Here is a 22,640-nt window from a genome sequence, read left to right as displayed (position 1 = left end):
GTTAACAACACACCAAATGGATGTACAACAACGATCTCCTAAGATCATAACAAAGATGAAACATTCATATCACCTAATGACGTCATTAGCTATCCTAATGTTGCAGTGTGACGTTTGTAGTGATACTGATATAAACAAACCTGCTAGATTAGCACATACATATATAGTACATGATACTTGATAATAAATGACTGTCACTCATTTGTTTTTATTATACTATACTTTTTATCATTACTTAAAATGTTTTTATTGATTTTAAAGGAAGAGAAACATCAATTTGTTGTTCCACTTATTTATGCATTCATTGATTATTTTTTTTGTAAAATCCTCACCTGAGGATATTTTTCAATTTATCTTCAGATAGAGTGGGAGAGGAAGAGAGAAGGGAGAAAGGGAGAAACATCGATGTGAGAGAGACAAATCAATCAGTTGCCTCCTGCATGACCCTGACCAGGGCCAGGGACTAAACTGCAACTGAGATACATGCCCTTGACCAGAATCCAACCCACGACTCTTTGGTCCATGGGCCAACACCCTCACTTCTGAGCCAAACTGGCCAGGGCTCATTGGTTGGTTCTTGCATGTTCCATAACCAGGGATCAAATCCACAACCTTGGCATATCAGGATGATGCTCCAACTGAGCCACCCAGCCAGGGCTTTTTATTATTCTTTTAGTGCACTCTTATGAAGTTTGCTGTAGAACTGTGTGCTGCGTAACACCAGCAGCAGCCTCATACATGCTGTGTTTACCACGTCTCTTAATCGCATAATTTTCTCTTGCTCTTGAGTTAACCTCGTATTATGCGCAGTAACATGCTGCGCAGTTGGTAGCCCAGGAGCAACAGGCTGTACCATACAGCCTAGGCGTATAGCAGGCTGTACCATGTAGGTGTGTAAGTGCACACTGTGATGTTTGCATGATGACAAAATCACCTAACAATGCATTTCTCAGAACATCTCTCTCCTGCCCTGGCCAGGGTAGCTAAGTTGGTTAGAGCACTTTCTCGATACACCACAGTTGCGGATTTGATTCCCAATCAGGCCATATACAAGAAGCAACCAATGGATGCATAAATAAGTGGAACAAGAAGTGGATGTTTCTCTAAAATTAAAAAAATTAAAAAGACAATATGGTTGATAATATAGTTATATAGAGTAACCTGCCAGGATGAATGTGTGATATTGTGTACGATGGATGAATTCCTTTGCCGTCCCTAAATCAGAGAATCTGGATTCACTTAAAGTGTGTTACTTTGGGCATTCAAACACAATACCCACGCATTGGCAGTATGACTCTTGATACATTAGGCTGCTTTCTTGAACAGAGAGAATACTGCTAACTCTATTCTCTTCAAGGGTCTTGACACAAATCACACGGGAAATACATTCAATTACTCGAATCCACTCCTGCAACACTTACGGGGTGGACAGTATGAAGTAAGCCCTGAAAGGTAAGGGAATCAGATACCACATACCTGTGGAAGTTCCAGGGACAGGACTCAGGTGGTGAACATCCCACAACACCAGGAGGCCACTGTTTCTCAACTGATGGGCAGTCATGACCTAGATGAACCTTTTGTCCCCTGGACTTCTAACCAATACCCTTGAAGCCTCTCCAGGAAGGACTACTGGCCCCTAGTTATACCCCTACAGAAAATATTTAGAGAAATACAGGAAATATTTGTGAACTGGAGAGAAGCCACCGAAGTCCTCCTACTCAGCGTGCCTCCTCTTCCCTGTGAGCACTCAGAGACTTCCTCAATCTACTGGAACTGGTTAGCGCCCTTTCTACCTAAATCCTCTCTGTGACAAAGTAATCTTTTTATCTGGAGAAATTAAAATATAAACATGAATTTGAGGAATGCCTTGAGGAATGTGCCCACGTGCAGTGCTGTCTTGCAGTCTGCCATGGGAGGGGCATTCTAAACCCACTGAAGAGCATTCCTCTGACTTGTCTGCACCTCTGTGAAGTCCTCCCGCCCCTGCTCTGCTGTAATCCTCAGGGCTGTGTATGGTGAAATTCCAGGGAACTCAGGTTCCAGAAAATGCAGTGATTCTGAATGTCCAATCCAAACTTCATATTCCAAAGGGAGCGTAGTGTTCATGTTACCAGAAATCCTTCAGGACAGAGAGCCAGGTAACTTTAGTTCTCATTACTTAGGAATTTCTTGATTTTTATTATCAAATATCTACTATAGAAACATTGAACAATAACAACAACAACAATAAAAGTTAGGGGGGAAAATCACTGGAGTCAGCACACACAGTGGTTAAAAACATGGACTCTGGAGCCGAACAATCTCAGTGCCACGCCTTACTACCTATGTCCTTAGGGAAGTTTCTCAACATCTTTGCTTCAGTTTCTCCATTTGCATAATTGGGACAATAACAGTACCTACCTCATAGAACTAAGGGGATTGAACACAATAACTGAAAAGCTTTTAAAACAAAGTGTAGCACATGGTAAGTGCTGTGTTTATAAAACTTAAAAAATTATTTTTAATTAACTGGGTTCATTTATCATAGGTCTTTCCAGTCCTTATCCATATATATTTTTAGATATTACAGTAGGTATGTATATACAACTCTGGTGTCCTTGTTATTCCTTGAGGTTATGTATTCTGATACAGTGTCCACGATTATAACTTATAGTGACTGCATAAAACAAATTACAAACAAATGTCCATGTATACAGTAATGAGTAAATCATGGACACTGACACACTGTGTTATTAGGTGTCACTTTTTGTCCCAACAACACCAGTCTCATACTTCTAGGCAATAAACTTTCCACCATTAGTAATCTCATATACTAATCTTTTCTAAGGTTAATCTTGATGATCAGTAAATACCCCATTCAATACTTTTTTTTTCTTAAATTCAGACTTAGTATTCCATATTCTATTCCTTAAAGGGCACCCAGACCCTCCCCCTTATAATAGCAAAATCTGTATTTCCATAATTATGCACAAAATGTAATTGTAAAGCTTCCCAACCAATACTCCACCTTAATGCAAAACAGTGTATTTTCAGCTGAAACACTTTTCCTAACACAAGGTTTTCCCCTTAGCAATGCACTCTGATCCACAAATACTTGAGATCTCTCACTAACAGATGTCCCATTCCCTACATTCAAGTTCCTCAAGTAGAATTCCTGGTGGACCATGAGAGGAGTCTGGAGATTTCTTCACTGAAGTAATTATCTGAAGTTAAATAAGGGCTATGTAACTGCTAAGCTTTACTCTATTCTTTTTCATTCACAGGTTTCTTCTAAGAAGATATTTTCTATTGAGTAGTAAGGGGAAGAGTCTTACTGAACTCTTACTAAAAACAACTCCTTATAGAGGTTGTTTCAATGCATTATCAAATGTCCAATAAAAGAAAATCTCTCATCAGTTCAATTCACAGACTTTCTCTTCACTGTGACTCCTCTGGTGTTGAAGCAGGGCAGAGTGACCACTATAGGATTTTCCACAGTCGCTGCATATAAAGCGTTTTTCTCCACTGTGCATTCTCTGATGAATAATAAGGGAAGAATTCTTACAGAAAGCCTTCTCACAATGATTACATTTGTAGGGTTTTTCTCCAGTATGGTTTCTCAGATGTACAATGAGGGAAGAACTCTCATTAAATGCTTTCCCACATTCATTACATCTATATGGTTTCTCTCCAGTGTGAGTTCTCCGGTGAGCAATCAGGTGAGAGCTACAGTTAAAGGACCTTTCACACTGATTACACTTATAGGGCTTCTCACCCGTGTGAATTCTCCGATGAGCAACAAGGTGACAGCTCTGGCTGAAGGATTTCCCACATTTATTGCACTCATAGGGCTTTTCTCCAGTGTGAGTCCTTTGGTGTCTAACAAGATGAGCCATTTGGCTACAGGATTTTCCACATTTATTACATTCATAGGGCTTGATTCCAGAATGAATTATTTCATGTTTAGTGAGGGCTGAGCGTTCTCTGAATGCTTTGCCACATTCCTGACAATTATAGGGTTTCTCTCCCGTGTGAGTTCTCTGATGGGCAATAAGGTGGGAGCTCCAGCTGAAGGATTTTCCACATTCAGTACATTTATATGGTTTTGCTCCAGAGTGAGTTCTTTCATGTTTACTAAGAGCTGAGTAATCCCTAAAAGCTTTTTCACATTCATCACATTTAAAGGGTTTCTCTCCAGTATGCATTCTCATGTGGGCAATAAGGTGGGAGCTCCAGCTGAAAGATTTCCCACATTCAGTACATTCAAAAGGTTTCTCTCCAGTATGAGTTCTCTGATGCCCAATAAGATGGGAGTTCCAGTTGAAAGACTTCCCACATTCATTACATACATAAGGTTTCTCTCCTGTATGAATTCTCGTATGCACAATAAGATGAGAATTCCAGCTGAAGGCTTTCCCACATTTATTACATTCATAGGGTTTTATTCCAGTGTGAGTCCGTTCGTGTTTAGTAAGGGCTGAACGATTCCTAAAAACTTTTCCACATTTATCACATTCATAGGGTTTCTCTCCAGTATGCGTTTTCTTATGTTGGATAAGGTAAGAGCTCCAGATGAAAGATGTTCCACATTCATTGTACTCATAGGGTTTCTCTGCAGTGTAAGTGCTTGTATGCTGAGTGAGGAATGAGTCATACCCAAAGACTTTCTCCCACTCATTGTATGTATATGCTTTCTCTACAGTACCAATCTTTTGATGCTCCATAAAGGAAGAGAAGTAAAAGATATTTTCATATTCTTTATAACCATACTGATTTTCTCCAATATGTGGTCTTGGATGTTCAATAAATGATGGGCTCTGGTTAAAAATTTGATGGCATTCCTTATATTCATAGAGTTTTCCTCCTGTATGCATTCCCTTATGATCACCAAAATGTAATAAATGATTGAAAGATTGAACAGTATCAGAACATTTGAAAAGATTATCTCCAGTTTGCATCCTTGCAGGGGGAATAGGTTGCACAGACTGGTAGAAGGCTGTGTCATAATCATTATTTTCACAAGTAATCTTATCTGCATACATTATGGCTGAATTACACCTCCAACTTTCAGCATTTGTATCAGGCTTATAAAAATGTTCTATTTGAGAAACTCTCTGAGATGGAACAAAGTTTAAACTTTGGCTACACTCTGCCCCAAGTTCACAAAACTCAGAGCCTCTTTGAGACAGTACTTGCTTTTGCATGAAGACCATTTGTCTCATAGCTCTATTCTGGTTCATGTGGTACATTTGTAATTGGTCTTCACATCCCAAAATTTCTAACCTGGAGAACCAAGGATCATCCCACAAGTATCGTTCCAACTTCATGCTGTGGGATTTTTCTTCCCTAGAAATACTATGTGTTGGGATCAAAGCTTTGCTTTCAGGATTTCTCACCGTTTCTGAAATAAACAGAAAAAAGGATGTAAGGGCATAGAGAAAGAATTTCTAAGAACAGAGTGGAAAAGGTAGAATTGTTTTGTCCATATTACTGAAAAGGCAAGTATGAACTTTTTTTCAAATAGACTTGTAACTCAGAGGAAGATCATAACAGGGTAAAGGAAAATAGTGAAGAGTGAACAAAAGTAGTTAACCACAATATGAAGTGTGTGCTGAATACTAGGTTAGAAAATGATCTTCATACACTTTTGAATGCTTTGAAAATAGTAGGTGACCAACTCACTGACCAAACAAACGATTCTCATCCAGCTTTATACCCATCATGGAACAACGCTCCAACCACCTGAGCCCCACAGGCAAGGGCAAGACATAACTTGTCAGAGAGGAAAATCAGAAAATCAGGATGATTTCTCAATTTCCAGCTCAGGTGACTCACTGAATGCTTGTACCAGGGACATACATCAGGATGATGAGGAAACAGTCTAGAAGGGAGAGATGAGAGTCCTGGTTCTATGGAGATCGAGGAGACGGTTGAGATGGTAACAGAGTGGACAGCACTGAGGGTGGGAGAGTTAAAACTCCCAGAATTCATGAGCCCTCAGAAGGTTTCTGATCTGAATAGGGGCAAATGGTGAAAATGCACAAAACCCACACCTTTAGAGTGGATGGAAGATGTCCACCTTCAGGACTCAGAAAGAGGTCATGGTACATCATTAAATTAAAAACAGCCAGATTGCCTGGCCAGTGTGGCTCGGAAGTTAGAGCGTTGGCCCATGGACCAAAGAATCATGGGTTAGATTCCGGTCAAGGGCATGTACCTTGGTTAGGGTTCAGTCTCTGGCCCTGATCAGGGTTATCTCTCTCTCACATTGATGTTTCTCTCTCTCTCTCTCTCTTTTTCTCTTTCTCTTCTCTCTCTCTCTCTCCCCCTCCATCCCACTCTATAAAAAAACAAAACCCCAGCAAGATACAGAACAGTGTGTCACAGTCCACCTCTGGGAAGGTGAAAAGTAATCAACTACATGCCTGAAGTTGTACAATGAAATTCTGGAAAAATACAACAGAAATACTGAAAGTGCTTATCTGGGGCAAGAAGTCAGTGAAAATGGCAAATTGAGGACCTCTGAAATTTCACCCCTCAATAAAAGCAACCAAAAAACTGGCAGAATCAATTTCTTCCGAATTCTATATACGTTAACCAAAGCCTTGTAGCAACCCTTGGAGAACTGAATCTAGAAAAGAGGCTGGATTTTTCTCAACAGTGAGCTTTGTGATATCGTAACTGATCCTAGAATGCCATCTCTGGCTGCCCAACTGAGCAGTAGCCTTGGAAACTAACAGTCTATATTTCTAGTACTAGATGAAACAGAACAAAGCTAGACTTTTCAAAGCCTCATTCCGAAAGAACAGTCATCATCTGACTTGTTTGGTGGCTCCCGGAAGACCTCACATGAAAGGCTTTTCAGGAACAACTACCGTGCTGAAAGCTTCTATGGAGCAGCTGTCTGCCAGACATTTACAGGCCATGTTTTGAAGCTGCTACTGTCTGAGACAGTTGGGGTAGACAGTACACAAACCAAAATGATGACAGGATCAGTGAGGAGTGAGATGTTCACAGGGGCCTTGAACAGGTTATTCCTGGGACTCTAGAAGACTACATGCACACATGTCATAATTAAACTGCCAATGCAAGAGTCAGAGTGAGAATCCTGAAAGCAGCCAGAGAGAAGCAACTCATCCCAGACAAGGGTCCTCCTAGGACTAACAACTTACTTCTCATCAGAAACCATGGGGGCCAGAAAGAAAAACTCAACCATGAATTATGGATCTGGCATAATTATTCTTCAAAAATGTAGAAATCAAGACCTTCCCAGACAAACCACACCAAGAGAGTTTGCCACTAGCAAACCTGCCCTATAAGCTAGGCCTGAGTGGCTCTGTTGGTTGAGCATCATCGTCCTGTGTACCGAAAGGGTTGCCAATTCGATTCCGGTCAGGGCACGTAGTTGCAGGATTGATCTCCGGTTGGGGAAAGTATGGAAGGCAACTGATTGATGTTTCTTTCTTTCTTTTTCTCTCCCCCCACCTCTCCGCCCCGCCTTCCTGTCTCTAAAATCAATAAAAAAGCACTCTATTTCAAAAAAGGGAGAGAGAGAAAGAAATGAAAAGGGACCAGACAGTAACTTGAAATAAACACCAAAAAAGATAACTACAGAGGTCAGAGGTCAACGCAGCAATGCACTTTTGGTTTGTAACTCTTTTGAGCTATCTGATTTAAAAAACACTACATAAAGGAACAATTATAAGTCCATGGTGAGGGACTCACAATGTATAGATGTAATCAGTGACAATAACAGCATAAAAGGGGGAAGACAGAGCTATACAGAAACAAAATTTTCACATACTGTCAAAGTTAAATAGATATTAATACAAAATAGATGATTATAAATTAAGATGTTAATCATAATGTATAGGGCAATCACTAATAAAAGTACTCAAAAATTCATAATGAAAAAAAAACTGACCCTGGCCGGTTTGGCTCAGCTGTTGGAGCATCGGCCTGCGGACCAGAGACTCCCAGGTTCGGTTCCCACTAAGGGCACGTACCTCGGTTGCAGTTTGTCCCCGGCCCTGGTTGGGTCATGTGGGTGGCAACCAGTCGATGTGTCTCTCACATCGATGTTTCTCTCTCTCTCTTCCTCCCTCTCTCCCTCCTGCTCTATCTGAAGATAAATGCAAAAATGTCCTCGGGTGAGGATAAAAAACAAAATAAAACAAAAAACTGGTTACCTGTGTGTGTCTATGTGTGTGCATATGTGTGTGTGCATCCGTCTGTGTTCGAGGGTAAGAATAATGTGCAGAGGGTGTATAAATGAGGTTGTTTTTTTTTCAATTTACATATTTTATATAGCTTTGAATTTTTTCCACCATGTGAATACATTACCTACATAAAAAAAATTTTTTTCTTGTTTTTTTGGAAAAAGAGTCTGTGGCAAAAGGTTACAGATTTGGAAATAAATAACAATTAAGAAGCAGGTTAGAAAATGAGAAGTTGTCGGAGAGCAATGCACAGCAGAGATTATGAGACATCAGAAGAGTGGATGGCGAGGTGGGCAAAGTGTAGTTTACGAAGTTCACCTTGTTAAAAGGTGGCCATGTCTGCTCTGATTCAGTACCAGGGATAAAGCTGCTGGGAGGGATCTGGAAGGGTGTCTGAGGAAAGTGACAGCTTGTGGAATCAGTCCACTTCTCAAACAAGGGGAAACTGAGGACAGGTTCCTCACTCCTACCCTCGCTCTCACCTGGACAGGTGCTCTGAGGATATGCTCGCTCCACCAACCATGGCTCTCCTCCTTGCTCCAACAGGGAGATGACCTCAGGCTTGTTGATTTGATTCCCTACACGCAAGGAAAAATATGGATGTGTGTCACCTGGAAAGCCCTCCATGCCTCTTCCTCCCTGACTTCTCACTTGGGCAGAATAAGCATGGTCCCTCCCGCATCGTGCTTTATAAGCACTAAGAATTTCATCCTTGAATCTCAGGGCTAGAGATCATCTCGGCCCTTTGGAGGCCCCCATGAGCCTTAATACAGAGGTATTGTGATGGAATTTCATTCATTTATGTGGGCAGTACCTGCCTTACCCACAGAAAGCAAGTGCCTGAAGGTCTCCAGCATCACATCACGGTACAGGGTTCTCTGACCAGGGTCCAGCTGCCCCCACTCCTCCTGGGTGAAGTCCACGGCCACATCCCGGAAGGTCACTGGTTCCTGAAAGAGCACACATGTTCCTCCTCAGCCTGGAGCCATCCCTCCAGGGTTGTCTGAGGATAGAATGAAGCTGATAGCCCTGGGAGGAGACAGAATGTAGAGAAATACAGTGTATATCACCCTTATTCCGATGGGGGTCAGGGTCACACTAGGAGCCCAACTTCTGGGATGGATTCATAGGGAGTGAGATCTCTGGGCCACAATAACCATAGCGAATGAGCAGGACTCTCCTATGACTCTTGTCCAATTCTACTGACACTGACTAGTGTGGACAGGGCGACACCCCCTCCCTGGGGATGAAGATGCTCACCGAGGTCAGGACCAAGTGAACGCAGGTTATGAGCACTGGTCAGACCAAAGACCTTGGGGCTGGGACCCGGAAGGGTGATCTGAACATACACAGACCGTCCTGCTGGCCACAGTACAGAAGTTTCCTTTCCCAGATCATCTCTGTCCCAAAGAACAGAGCTAGGGTGGGACAGGATGCAGCCAAGGAGAATCAGTCACAGCTACTGTCAAAAGCAGTCTGAGTTTTAAAAAGTCCACAATGGTCCAGCTGGTGTGGCTCAGTGGCTGAGCATCGACCCATGCAAGAGGTCGCAGGTTTGATTCCCAGTCAGGGCACATGCCCAGGTTGTGGGCCAAATCACCAGTTGGGGGCATGCAGGAGGCGGTCAATCAATGTTTCTATCTCTCTCCCTCTCCCTTCCTCTCTCTCTAAAATCAATAAAGAAAAAAAAATGTTTTAATAAAAAGTCCACAATAACAATTTTAGAAAAAAACAGAACCAGGAACACTCACTAGAAAACTAGCAGGAAAGATGAATTATAACCAGAGTCTGACTTTGCAGTGAACACATCACTTCCAGTCCTCTTGAACAATCATGAGCCTTAGGTATGTGGGCGTTTCCGCGTGGGGCAGGGGCAGACTCCCCTGTGGTGGTGGCAGGGAGAAGCTGTGCGGTGGGGGGTAGCTCTCTTGGCCTATCTGTTCACTACAGTCCTCCCCTCCCCCTGCAACCTGGCTCTCTGGTCCCCTGGAGTCAGTGTGTTACCTCTCAGCGAGTTCTGTGACCCCCCACCCACCCCTCACAACTGCAGCATCTCTTCCCTTCTACTTCATGGCCAGTCTTTCTGTCCCTGTGAATTGTGGTTTACACCCTGACCCTGTCATCTCTGATCAGGGCCGACACTGCATGCCAGTCTCTCTGTCCTGCCCTGATCCTCTCCACGTTCACATACTGACTGGTGGTAAGCACAGGACTGATCTGCTCCTAAGATTCCCTGACTCTGAAAAGCATGTTGAAGTGCTGACCACAACTTCCCTTGGTGAAAAAGCCCCAACCCTGGACCCATCAAGGCCAGTTTCTTGGGTTTCCTCTTATAGACCTGCCTGGGCCTGTTTCCTTCATGGCTGCCGCTTCTACATTTTGGGTGATGCCAACTTTTTACTTAAATGTGACATCGGGTAGAGAAATGCAGAGTACAAGCTCAGTGCATGTTCACAGACTGATCCCAGCTGGGGACCAGCAGGAGGCAGTGCTCAGGGCACCACCCACCACCAAGGCCCAGAGCCCACCCTGGCAGCTGTCAACCCACCCTCACCCCTCCCAAGACCCAGTGGAATTCATACACACACACTTTAACGGGAACACAAGAACCACATCTATTAGGCACAGAAGGAATAAAATATTGTTAGAGATTCTGCAACCCTGACAAAAGAGTGGGCACTGGCATGGACCATCAGTGACTGCTCCATCATGGGAAAGGCAGAGAGGGAACTTGACAAGAGGGTCCAGCTGATGACACCTGCCCTGAGAACCTATCCATCATCTGAAGATGAGACAACCAGACACTCTGTTACCACAGACACCTCCCAGGAGGAGGACCCAGCATCACCTACAAAGTACACTTTGCCAAAATATGAAAAGTTTATAGTAGAAAAAGGGCTGGGACACTGATCAATGGCATCACAAGGGCAAAACCAGGCAAGTCACATAGACCACTGACTTAGTTTCTCAGCAGACAAAGCACATGCAATGTGTGACCCTTGTTTAGACCTGGGTTCAAAAAACCAACTGCAAAAAGGCATTTTTGAAACACGTGAGGAAAACTGAATATGGACTGGGTATTAGGTAATACTAAGAAATCTGTTAGCCCTGGCTGGTGGCTCAGCAAGTTAGAGCGTCATCCCATACACCAGAGGTGGTAGGTGCGATTTCTGTCAGGGCATGTATGGGAGGCGACAGATCGATGCTTCTCACGTAGTTCTCTCTCCTCATTCCACTCTAAAATCAATTAAAAAATTTATATCCTTGGGTGAGGACAAAAATATATTGTGACCCTTCTAAAAGGTAGGTATCTCTTACATAAACACACACAAGTGTTTTTTTTTAGTCCTCACCTGAGGACATTTTTTGATATTTTGTTCAGATAGAGTGGGAGGGAGGGAGGGAGGGTGAGAAACGTCGACGTGAAAGGGACACATCGAGTGGTTGCCACCCACACGACTCAACCAGGGCCGGGGACAAACTGCAACCGAGGTACGTGCCCTCAGTGGGAACTGAACCCGGGTCTCTCTGGACCACTAACTGCTCTAACTGCTGAGCCAAATCGGCCAGGGCACACACAAGTGTTTACTAGTAAAATGATGAATCTGAAGTATGCTTGAAAACTCTCGTTTTTAAGGAAAGGCTGTGTATCTCAACCTGAGATCAGACGTGGCAACCCGCTGAATTTAAGCATATCAGTCATCAAAGGAAAAGAAACTAACCAGGATTCCCTCAGTAAGGGCGAGAGGACAGGGAAGAGCCCTGCCCTGAGGTGGGGTGCGGGAAAGGTGGCGTTTGGAAGACCCACTCCCCGGTGCTGCTTGTGGGGGGCCCAAGTCCTTCTGATCGAGGCCTCCCCTCCCCCAAAAAGAAAAGGTTGTATATCAAAAATGATGGAAAGAAAGGCAGAGCCAAAAGCTGACAGCTGCTGAAGCTGGTGAACATGGGTATCTGTGGTTGGCCTCAGTTTGTCTCCCACGTCCTAATCCCCGGAACCTGCAACTGTTACCTTAACATGACAAATGGGACTTTGCAGAGTTGTAACTAAGGATACTGAGATGGGGCCTGCCTGGGTGGCTCAGTTGGTTAGAGCATCGTCCCAATATGCCAAGATTGTGGGTTCTATCCTGGATCAAGGCACATTCAAGAATCAACCAATGAATTCATAAATAAGTGGAACAACAAATCAATGTTTCTCTCTCTAAAAAAAAGATACCGAGATGGGGAGATTAGCCAGGGGGGCTCAATTTCCTCACAAAGGTCCTCAGCAGTAAAGGAGGCAGAGGAGTGACGATGAAGCAGAGGGCGGATGGCCTCTGAGCTGCTCCAAGGGAGGAAGCTCCAGGAGGACTGCAGCCCAGCAGCCCACTGAGATGCTGGCGCTCCAAGCAGGAGCGCAAACACCTCACTCCGACTTGTCAAGTTTATGGGGACCTGTTACTGTGGCAACAGGAAACTACACGTTTCATGGTCCCCTTTGGGCTTAAAAATCTCCTAAATTTAGGAAAAGGTTTTTTTTTTTGATTTTGTTTTTGTTTTTGTTTTTTTTTAAGAAAGTAGCCCCAGCCCCAGCCAGTTTGGCTCAGTGGTTAGAACGTCAACCTGTGGACTAGAGAGTCCCGGATTTGGTTCCTGCTAGGGGCACATAGCAAAAAAAAAAAAAGAAAGTAGCCCTAGCTAGTGTTGCTCAGTAGTTAGTGATGGCCTGAGCACCAAAAGGTCGTGGGTTCAATTCCCAGCCAAGGGCATGTACCTGGGTTGCAGGTTCATTCCCGGTAATAGTCAGGGCACATGTGGGAGGCAACCAATTGATGTGTCTCTCACATCAACCTCCACTCCCCCACCCTGCTTCCACTCTCTCTAAAAAATAAAAATAAAAAATAAATGAAAAAAATATCCTCGGCTGGGGATTAACAAAAATAGAAAAGAAAAAAGAAAGCAAAAAAATATCCAAGCCAGTGAAGAGAAGGTCACTGGCACATGGTCCACAGGGTCCTGGAAGACAGGGAGCAGGTGAAAGTGGCAGCCGCAGGAAACTGCACGTCGGAAGGGACTACGGCAGAGGTGGGCCCCAGGAGAGGCTCTGGGCTCTCGGCTTACAGGATACAGTGAAGGCAGGAGTCTGGCTGCAAACAGACGAAGTGAAGGTGTGTCTTCGGGACAGCTTTGCCAGCTGCCCCCCCAAGGCCCAGCCACTCCAGCCGTGGGCAGCCACCAGCAGCCCTGCCCACTCGGTCTGTGGTGTGGGCAGCAATGCTGGAGGAGCAGAAACTGCTTCAGCCCAACACGGGGAGAAGGGAGGGTGTCCGTGGCCTGACAGTCAGCTGAGTCCAGGAAAGTGGAAGCAGAACTGATCTGGTGATTCTGGTCCCCCAGGCCCACGGAGCTTAAAATGAGACTGGTCAGGAGAGAGGCTGATCAGGAATCAGACCTCACTCTGAAACACAGCCTCACAGCCCTTCCCTGGTAAATATGGACGGTTCAGAGCAGCCTTCGAGACATGACCAAACTCGGCAGCCAAGACATAGAATCCAGGCAGCAGCCCCATCTGAGTCTCAGGCTGGAGAGATTTTGGTGTAAAACAGGACAGGATGACAGAAGAGAGGCTCTCTAAGAGAACAGGAAAGAATTTACAGAATACAAAGAATTTATAGAAGACATAGCAGTTGCTTCAGGTGGCCCACCATGGAACAGAAGGCCACAGGAAAGAGTTCCATGGTGCTGAGAATGATGGCCAGGCTCCCCCCACCAACAAAGAAAAGGACATGAAATACAAAGAGATCAGAGACATGGCACTTCATTCAGGACACACCCCATCTAACAGAAGACCCCAGAAAGAGAATATGAAGGAAAAAGACAGAAGCGAATTTTAAAATACAGACTTCTTTTAAAAGACACAAGAACACTAGCCATGCAGATATGTCTGATATAACTATACTGAAAAACTTTTTAAAAAAATTTTCACCCGAAGACATTTTTTCATTTTCTGTTCAGATAGAGTGGGAGGGAAGGAGAGAGGAACATTGATGTGAAAGGAACATATCGAGTGGCTGCCTCCTGCACAACCCTATCAGGGTGGGGGACAAACTGCAACTGAGGTACATGCCCTTAGCGGGAACCAAACCCAGTTCTCTCTGGACCGCAGGCTGACGCTCTAACTGCTGAGAAAAACTGGCCAGGGCTATACTGAAAAACTTTTGAGTGATGAGACACCACAAAGTTAAGATAAGCTACAGACTGGGAGAGGCTATAACTTATATCTGGATCAAGACCAGAAGGCATGCAAAATGCCTACCTTTCTGTAAATCACCACCTGCAGAAATCAAGGATGGAGCAGAGACAGAGAGGAAATACAGATGGAGAGGATATTTAACCTCACTAGTAATCAAAGAGATGCAAATTATAATAGTCCACTCTTCTGGTGGTGAGGTTACCAAAAACGAAGTACTGCCAACTGGCTGCAAAGATGCAGGCAAATGAGCCCTCATTCGTGGAGCCCTGAGGAGTGGCCCTGGTTCTTCAGAGAGCCACTTGGCAGCACTGGTCATATAGAAAACAGCCTAAAATTCAGAAAATTCCTCAATAAATACTCATACATGTGCACAAAGTGAAACTACAGGAGTGTACACAGCTTGGGGTAGAACAGCAAATACAGTCGTCTGACGGGGCAAAGGAAACAACCGGACCTCTATCCAGCACATGCATGGGCCTCAACGTTGACTGAGTGTGCAAGGAGAGCTGTAGAAAAGCTACATGCATAAAAACCATTAAAAGAAAAAGGAAGTCTTATTTGTTATGTCTAGTTTATCTGCATGAGAATGAAAATGGATTAGCTGTGTGCACACCATGAGTTGTTCAGAGGAAGGGTGAGAAGGGAATGATCAGGGACTGTATTAAAAAAGGAAAACAAAAAGTATGACCAAATATTAACAAACTGTTAATTTGGAATGATCAGGACTGTGTTTTGTTTGGTTACTTTTTACTCTTCAGTAATTATAGAATTTGTCAAAATATTTTTAAAGTATGTCCACGATTGGAGATGACATCAAACTGGAAGGGTCATGGACTAGCAAGGAAAAATAAAAAAAGACCCCTCAGCTACATATGCCCACAGGTCAAGGTCCACAGTTCACGGAAGCCCCAGGGATGCAAAGAAAAATTCAAAGCCAGGCTGGAAATGGTGAAGAGTGGAGACAAGAACAGCCCTTCTGGGTGAGGGGAGGAACTGCAGGTTTCACTGCTATCTGACACTTTGAGGTGAGGGGCAGGACAGACAAGGGCCCTGCCCCAGGAAGGAGCCCTTCAGATCCACAGGTAACTCTCACCTGACACCTTGCACTTTCCAAACATCATCTGCTAAGATGAACTGCAAAGATGTTTCACCCAGAGTCATGCAAACACTCCTGCTCCAGCTGCTCTGTACACTTGTGGAATTTTGTGGAACCTAAGACACCAGCCGCATGTTTAAACCATGGGAGGGTTGGGGGAGGCTGCAGGGGGTGCTGAGCTGGTCTAAAGGAGCTGCTCCTGAATGAACTGAGTTCTGACAGTGGCCCCTTTGTGGAACCTGGGGAAACTCAAGATGGCCTCTTTGCAATCTTATGAATTTCACTCTTTATTAATATTTTAGTGCAAGTTCTTTGCAGAAAAGAAACTAGATTGTGCATATTCCCAAGACAACCAAGGATGGGTGTGCAGTATTAGATTACTGGTGTTTTCCGTGCATATGTCAATCGCGCAGAAATCAGCGGGAAGTTAGAAGGGGTTGAGTTTCTGTATTTGGGGAGGTTGACTGAGGTTTTTAGATAGGTTGGGACATTATTTTCCCTTTTCCTCAATGTAATGGGACCTGGGCTCCACTGGCTGAAACTTCACTATCCAACACATTTCCCAAAATAGACTCTTCAGATAACAAGGGAGGACAGCACTTGATGTTTTCAACAGGCGAATGCTTTATTTCAGGAAATATTTAATTTGGAGGAAACAAGAGAAGGATCTGGAGCTCTCATTTGTGTTCCTGAAGACCCTGCTTAATACAAAACTCACATGACTCAAGTCTTGAGTTTTCCACAAGAAAATTCCAAAGTGAGTGTGGGGAGAGGGCCAGGAGCTCGTTCTCAGAAATCACATCTTCAGACATTGGAGGGTGATGTTATTTTAATTCTCCATTTCATTTTCTCAGCATTAACTCTACTAATTCTCAGAAACCCTCACCTAAATGAAGAGCAGAGTGCAGCACAGTGGTTATTAGGACTTCTTTATAGCATTTTATTACAACTAACTTCTGTTCCCCAGAGACTGATTCAGGGCCCATCTTTAGGCCTTGCTTAGCTTCACTACTGACTCTGCCACAGGATCTAGCGAAGACTGTACATTATGACAGCAGTGCGCAGCAAGGCCTCCTGAGTCCTGATGCCAGGCGAGCACCTCCTGCTCCGTGTCACACGGGATCAGGGCTGCACTGCCCAGAACAGCAGCTGCTAGCACATGAGGCGGCACTTACAATGCCTTTCACCAGTCACCATGTAAACTCCAGGAAGTTTCATAAAATTTTTTTTAATTTGGGGGGAGGCATGAAGTTGAGACAAAATACTGATACATGCTACAACATAGGTGACCCCTGAAAACATGCTAAGTGACAGAAGCCAGAAACAAAAGGCCATATATTGTATGAGTCCCTTTATATAAAATGTCCAGAATAGGCAAACACATAGAGAAATTTAGTGGTTGCCAGGGGCTGGGGGAATGACTACTGATGGGCATTAGGGTTTCTTTTGGGAGTGATGAAAATGTCCTAGAATCAGATAGTGGTGATGGTTACACAACTTGTGAACATACTAAAAACCACTGACCTATATATTTTAGAGAGTTAAACTTTGTGATATGTGAATATTTTAACCTATTATAACAATTTTTTTTGTGTGAGTTGCTACCTCTGATGAGGAGGGGAGGAAGAGGACACCTTTCTGACATCATCAACTCTATCCTTTTTCCCTCAGGAGTCACCTGTGTCCTTCACAGTTACAAAGTTCCCCTGCTTCAACTCCCTCATACCTCTCCGATCTTGCTCCTGGGCCCTGGTCACACTGAAGCCTGAAACGCCAGCTTGCTTCCCACAGTCCCCATCTCCCCATACCCCGGCCAAGGACACCTTTCCAGCCACACTGTGAACCCTGGCACCGCCTGTTCCCAACACTCCTGAGGCTCTGTACTATTGCCAGGATGGAGCCCGGCTCTGCAGCAGACATTCAGGGCCAAGCTGGATTCATCCTGGCCTCTGTGCCCTGAAATCTAACTGGGGTCAGTCTTCACGCAGACACTGGTCAGGCAGCCCCCGCTCCTGCCCCTACTGTGGTGCTACAGGAGGCCAGAGCCCTGCTCACTAGACCATGCCCATCTAGCTTATCCTCTTGGCTCAGGTACATTCTGTCTCCTGGGCAGCCTCCCTCCACACAGCAAGGGACCCCAGCTGCTCTTTGCCCCATGACCTCTGTGCAGATGCTGCCCCACCTCCTGAGGCATCAGTGGGCTCTGCTCCTCCAGGGCTTGGGGCCTCACCAAGCGTTTCAGGCTTCTGTCCCAAACCACATGTGCAGCACCAGATAGGCCGTGAGGCCTCAGAAGCTGAGTGAAACACACTGGGAGCTCCTTAGGATAGGGTTCAAATGTGTCCTCGCTCCCCTTTCAGCAAGCACAGCACTCAGCAGACATCAGTCTGAGACCAGCACTGAATAAATGAGGGAAGATGGAAAGAGGAAAGGGGAGGAACTGCTGACTGAGGGGGTAGCCCATCATCCACCAAAACAACCCATAGCACAGCCAAACTCAGGAATGGGAATAGGCTGGCTGACAGTGAGTCTCCGAAACCTGGAAAACAGCATCCTCCCTGTCTGCTCAGGAAGTGGTAAACTTCTCACTGATCCTTCTCTGCCCCAACCAGCTGTTGTAAACTGAGAAACCACATGGATGGGGGTGGACGGGAACAAACTGGACACGTCAGGGAACAGGGTGGCCCTCAGGGAAAAGCGAAAGCCCCATCTCACCTGGAGCGGGGCTGTAGGGAGCCCGGCGGCCCTGCTCCCTGCCTCAGGGGTCTCCTGCACACGCCACGCAGAGTCCTGAGGACACAGAGCTGGGGAGGAAAGCAAAGGCATAGAAGCAGCTCTCCCTGCCAGAAATGTGCCCACTTGAATCCTTCCCCCTGGGGTGCTCAGGGGGAGCCAGCCCTGGCCCTCCCAATGGGGCAAGGGAAGAGACCCACGTCCTCATTTTATAGATGATGGAATGGGCTAGGAGATAAGGAATATGCCTAAACACAGGTACCCACACTGCCCCCTGCCCTGAGGCACTGTCTCTGAGAAGCAGCATCTGTTCACAGCTACACCGGGCCTGAATCACCACATTCACTTTCTTGAACCCTGCCCTGGAGGTGTCCCCATTACTTTTTCCCCCAGCGGCAGGCTCTGAGCCCCTGCACAGACAGAGCTGGACCAGAACCCTCTGCCCTAAAGCCCCACCTGGCTCCTCTGGTCTGGTCCCCGGCCATGACAGGTCACTGCTGGGAGAGGTCACACCAGGGAAGCCAACGTGGCCGATGGGAACACAGGCTCTTGACCCACCCCAGGAGGTCCACGGGTCAACAGCTGCCATTCCCCAGGACTGCTCCGTAAGGACACCTGCACCAGAAGACCAGGTTAGAACAAGGGAAGGAGAGGCACTGTGACACCAATCCTAGTGACTACAAAAGCCACAAAATGGAAAAGGAGACCTGTCTTACTAACGAGCATAACAAAGTTCCATAAACAGAACCTGAAAGCATGTGAAAAGATCCACCATAATAAGCTAGATATATACCAGAAACGCACAGGTGGGTCACTGTCAGGAAATACATCAGTATGTCACGGCCACACAAAAATGACCAATAGGACCCATAAAGCAGCTGAAAAGATTATCTGATCAAATGTTTAACACTACCTAGTTTTTATATGTTTTTTTTTACTGATTTCAGAGAGAAAGGGAGAGGAAGAGATAGAAACATCGATGAGAGAAAAATATTGATCAGTTGCCTCCTGCATGCCCCCTATTGGGAATTGAGCCCACAATCTGGGCATGTGCCCTGACTGGGAATCGAACCTGCGACCTCTTGATGCATGGGATGACGCTCAACCAACTGAGCCACACTAGTTGGGTAATGTTATCTAATTTTTAAAAAAATATGAATAATAGAAAGACACTTCCTTGATGTGTTTAGTGACAGATACTTGAAATCTCACTTAAAGGTAAAACACACCATTGATATCACACTACTATGAAATATACAGTATTCCAAAAAACTATATACACAAAAGTGTGTCTAGCTGGTGTGGCTCACTGGTAGAGCATCGACCCATGCATCAAGAGGTCGCCAGTTTGATTCCCAGTCAGGGCACATGCCCAGGTTGTGGGCCCAATCACCAGTGGGGGGCATGCAGGAGGCAGCCAATCGATATTCTCTCTCATCGATATTTCTATCTCTCTCTCCTTCTCTCTAAATTCAATAAAAGAAAAAAAAAGTATAATGCCAGTGTTTATTAAATACATTTCATTTTCAAAATGTAATAGACTCTACAGACACCCTGTATACTTTTTTTGGGATACCCTATATATAACATTGCTCTTAAATTACAGGCCAATGATATGTAAGTGAAAAATTAAATTAAATTTAAATACAGGATTCTGAATGTCTGTATGACTATCTTCTAAGAAATCCCATGAATAACCACGAAATCTCTTTGAACTAATGAAACATCTTAGGAGGTGACTATAAAACATATAAAAACTGCATTGTCTTTTTCACCAATAACCAGGTTTTTAAAAATCTGACTTAGTTCTAATTCTGTACCAAAACAGACACCTTCTGATCCCCAGAAGCCCTCAGCCCGCAACCCCTCAGCTCTGACTGCTGGCTAAGAAAGGCCCAGAAGAAGTAGGACGTGGACTCACCCCAGGAGGCCCACGGGTTGATGGCAGCCATCCCGCCGGATGAATCAACCAGGCAGGCGCCTGCACTGGATTTGGGCGCAATACGGAGAGCAACTGCAACACAAACCTATGACCAAAGTGAAAAAGAAAAATGTGGTCCTTTTACACAGAAGATGCAGTGGGAACAAAAAAGAAAATTCAGCTACAAAAGCAACAAGAGAGTCCTAGAGAGCAGTACAGAAAATTAGAGTTTACTTGTCAAAATCATAAGAGCTGCCCTGGCAGGGTAGCTCAGTTGGTTAGAGTGCCAAGGTTGTGGGTTTGATCCCCAGGCAAGTCACACACAAGAATCAACCAATGAATGCACAAATAAGTGGAACAACAAATCAATGTTTCTCTCTCTCTCCTTCTTCTGCTCTCTAAAATAAAGAATTAAAAAAACCACTACATTTTAAAAAAAGAGTATCTTAGGGAAAAAAATAAAAGAATTTCTGGAGCAAAATGGTGATCTGAATAAGCTGAAGAAACAGCAACATCCAGGCAGGATAAGAGGGTGCAAATTTGTCAATGGTTCCAAGTCACAACACCCAAGTAACTTTTCCGTTGATTTGACAAAAATTATTGTGAAATCTATGAGCAACCATCACACATAAGTGGTTCCCTAGAACCGAGGGGAAGGAGGAACGGGTGGAGTAGGGGCGTGGGACTGCTTCAAGGGGCAGGAATTTCTTTTCCCAGGGTGATGAAAATGTTCTGCAAAGAGCTGAACTGTCCAACTTTCTGAACTTACAACTAAACCACTGAACGGTACACTGTATCAGTTAATTTTAACTTATGTAAAAAAAACATCCACCTGCAAGACCTACCAGGCCCAAGTATGTCTTCTCCTGGTGTGGGGCCTAGATCACTCTCCACTCCCCAGGTTGCGGGTCTTTATTTTTTTTAAAACTCTAACCTGAAAATGTTTTTAGTGATTTTAGAGGGAGAGGAAAGGATAGATAGAGAGAGAGAGAGACAGGAAACATGAATGGGTTGCCTTCCATGGTAACCTGACCAGGAATCGAACCTGCAACCTTTCCGTACACAAGACAACGCTCCAACCGACGGAACCACCCGGGCAGGTTGCGGGGCTCTGTCCCATCCCGCGACCTCTGAGGGCACCAGCGCCAACTGGCAGGGCTCAGCGGATTCCGGCTCAGCGGATTCCGGGTCAGCGAATAAAAGCCCCGGGATCAGGGCCAACACCGAGAGCGGGCGAGCCGCCTCCTGCACCCAGGTTTGCAACCTGACCGAGTCCCGCGGCTGCGGCGCGTTTGAAGGAACCCGGGGCTGTCCCACCCACGTCCGACGTCCTTGGGCACTTGAAGCGAACGGGCCCGGGCGCGAGACGACCGCCCGGGGTGAAATGGGAGTGTTTACCCCCACCGGCCCTGGAGGCGCCCCCCGCGAGTGCCCCCCGGGTTCCCACCGCCTCGACGCGATGCCACGTCCGGGAGCACGCCCGGCGAGCGGCCCCTCACCTGGTCCGCGGCTGCCGCCGCCCCCTCCGGGCCCGTCCGCGCCGCCCTCCGAGGCGACTTTGCGGGCGCTCGGCTTTTGTTTCGAGCCGGGTCCGGCCCCGCGCGCGGCCTGTGGGACAAAGACGCGCTGGGCGGGGGCCGGGGCCGCGACCCGACGCCAGGGACTGTCCAGCCGGGGAGCGCGGCCGCGACCCCGGAGGCGGAGGGGCTGCGGGCCGAAGGGACAGGGATGCGAAGCCGGCGCGAAAAGGGCAGGCGCAGGACACTCCCTTGTGCCGCGTCGGCCCCAATGGTCGGCGCCGCTTCTCCCCGCCCGTCCTTCCGACCCTCCGGATCGGCGACAGCCTCACCTCGGCCGCGGACAATGGCGACCGCTCCCCCCGCGCCGACCCGGACGTACTCGCGCGGGCTGCTGGGTATGGTAGTTCTGGCAAACAAACTTCCGGTTTGGGCTAAAGCGCCTACAAGGCAGGTGTTCTAGGCTACTGTGCCTGGAGGCTTAATCCAGGGACTGCTCCAGTCCGAGGCGGGCGATACTGTCCGCCCCCTAGACCGCCCCCCACCACCGCCGCCCAGTTGGGTAATGGGGAGAGATGTGGGTGTGAATGTCTAAGTCCAGGCCCTGTAACCCCTCAGTTTGCTCCTCTGTGAAATGACAGCTCAGCGTAGCCACAATGAGAGAGGAACTTGAGGTCTGGGCACAATGGGACTCCCTTACTTTAATAGTTACAAGTGTGGAGGAAGAAGGGGTTCTGTAGGACCTCACAGGTGATCTGATCATAAATTCCCAACTGGGCAGGTGTAGTGAGTAGTCATGCCCCAGACATAACTTTTATCTTTGCCTTAAGACAGCCCTGCCCATTGTTCTTGTGCATCTAGGTTAATGCACCTTTGAAATAAGCATGACCATTCTCAAGAGAGCAGATGACCTCCTTGAATGTCCTGGAATCCAATCCCCACC

The 22,640-nt window shown here is 46.0% G+C and overlaps 1 protein-coding gene across 2 annotated transcripts; it reads right to left on the bottom strand.

Annotated features, from left to right (window-relative positions):
- Positions 1-2,754: 2,754 nt before the first annotated feature.
- Positions 2,755-22,076, bottom strand: ZNF606 (zinc finger protein 606). Of its 2 annotated transcripts, XM_036273875.1 has the most exons (7): positions 22,030-22,070; positions 20,181-20,286; positions 18,818-18,874; positions 18,242-18,330; positions 9,022-9,148; positions 8,681-8,776; positions 2,755-5,380 (listed from the first exon to the last, which is right to left on the bottom strand). In XM_036273875.1, the coding sequence occupies exons 2-7, from the start codon at positions 20,209-20,211 to the stop codon at positions 3,393-3,395; spliced, it is 2,388 nt and encodes a 795-aa protein (XP_036129768.1). In that variant the 5' UTR covers positions 20,212-20,286; positions 22,030-22,070; the 3' UTR covers positions 2,755-3,392. The 2 variants fall into 2 exon arrangements, 1 of the variants encoding a protein (XP_036129768.1); XR_004961079.1 differs by lacking the exons at positions 2,755-5,380; positions 8,681-8,776; positions 9,022-9,148 and adding an exon at positions 16,134-16,412 and having other exon boundaries at positions 22,030-22,076.
- Positions 22,077-22,640: the final 564 nt, after the last annotated feature.

Source organism: Molossus molossus, unplaced genomic scaffold (genome assembly GCF_014108415.1).
Source record: "Molossus molossus isolate mMolMol1 unplaced genomic scaffold, mMolMol1.p scaffold_m16_p_21, whole genome shotgun sequence".
Lineage (NCBI taxonomy): Eukaryota > Metazoa > Chordata > Mammalia > Chiroptera > Molossidae > Molossus > Molossus molossus.
The sequence above is the reverse complement of the archived record's forward strand: the minus strand, read 5'-3'. Positions and strand labels throughout refer to the sequence as shown.

Excerpts from the sequence above, each read along its gene's own strand:
- ZNF606 (XM_036273875.1), bottom strand. The coding sequence starts at position 20,211 with ATGGCTGCCATCAACCCGTGGGCCTCCTGGG. Across the intron at positions 8,777-9,021 it reads CAGGCACTTGCTTTCTGTGG|GGAATCAAATCAACAAGCCT; the intron begins GTAAGGCAGGTA and ends CCTTGCGTGTAG. Across the intron at positions 5,381-8,680 it reads TCCTCAGAGCACCTGTCCAG|AAACGGTGAGAAATCCTGAA; the intron begins GTGAGAGCGAGG and ends TGTTTATTTCAG.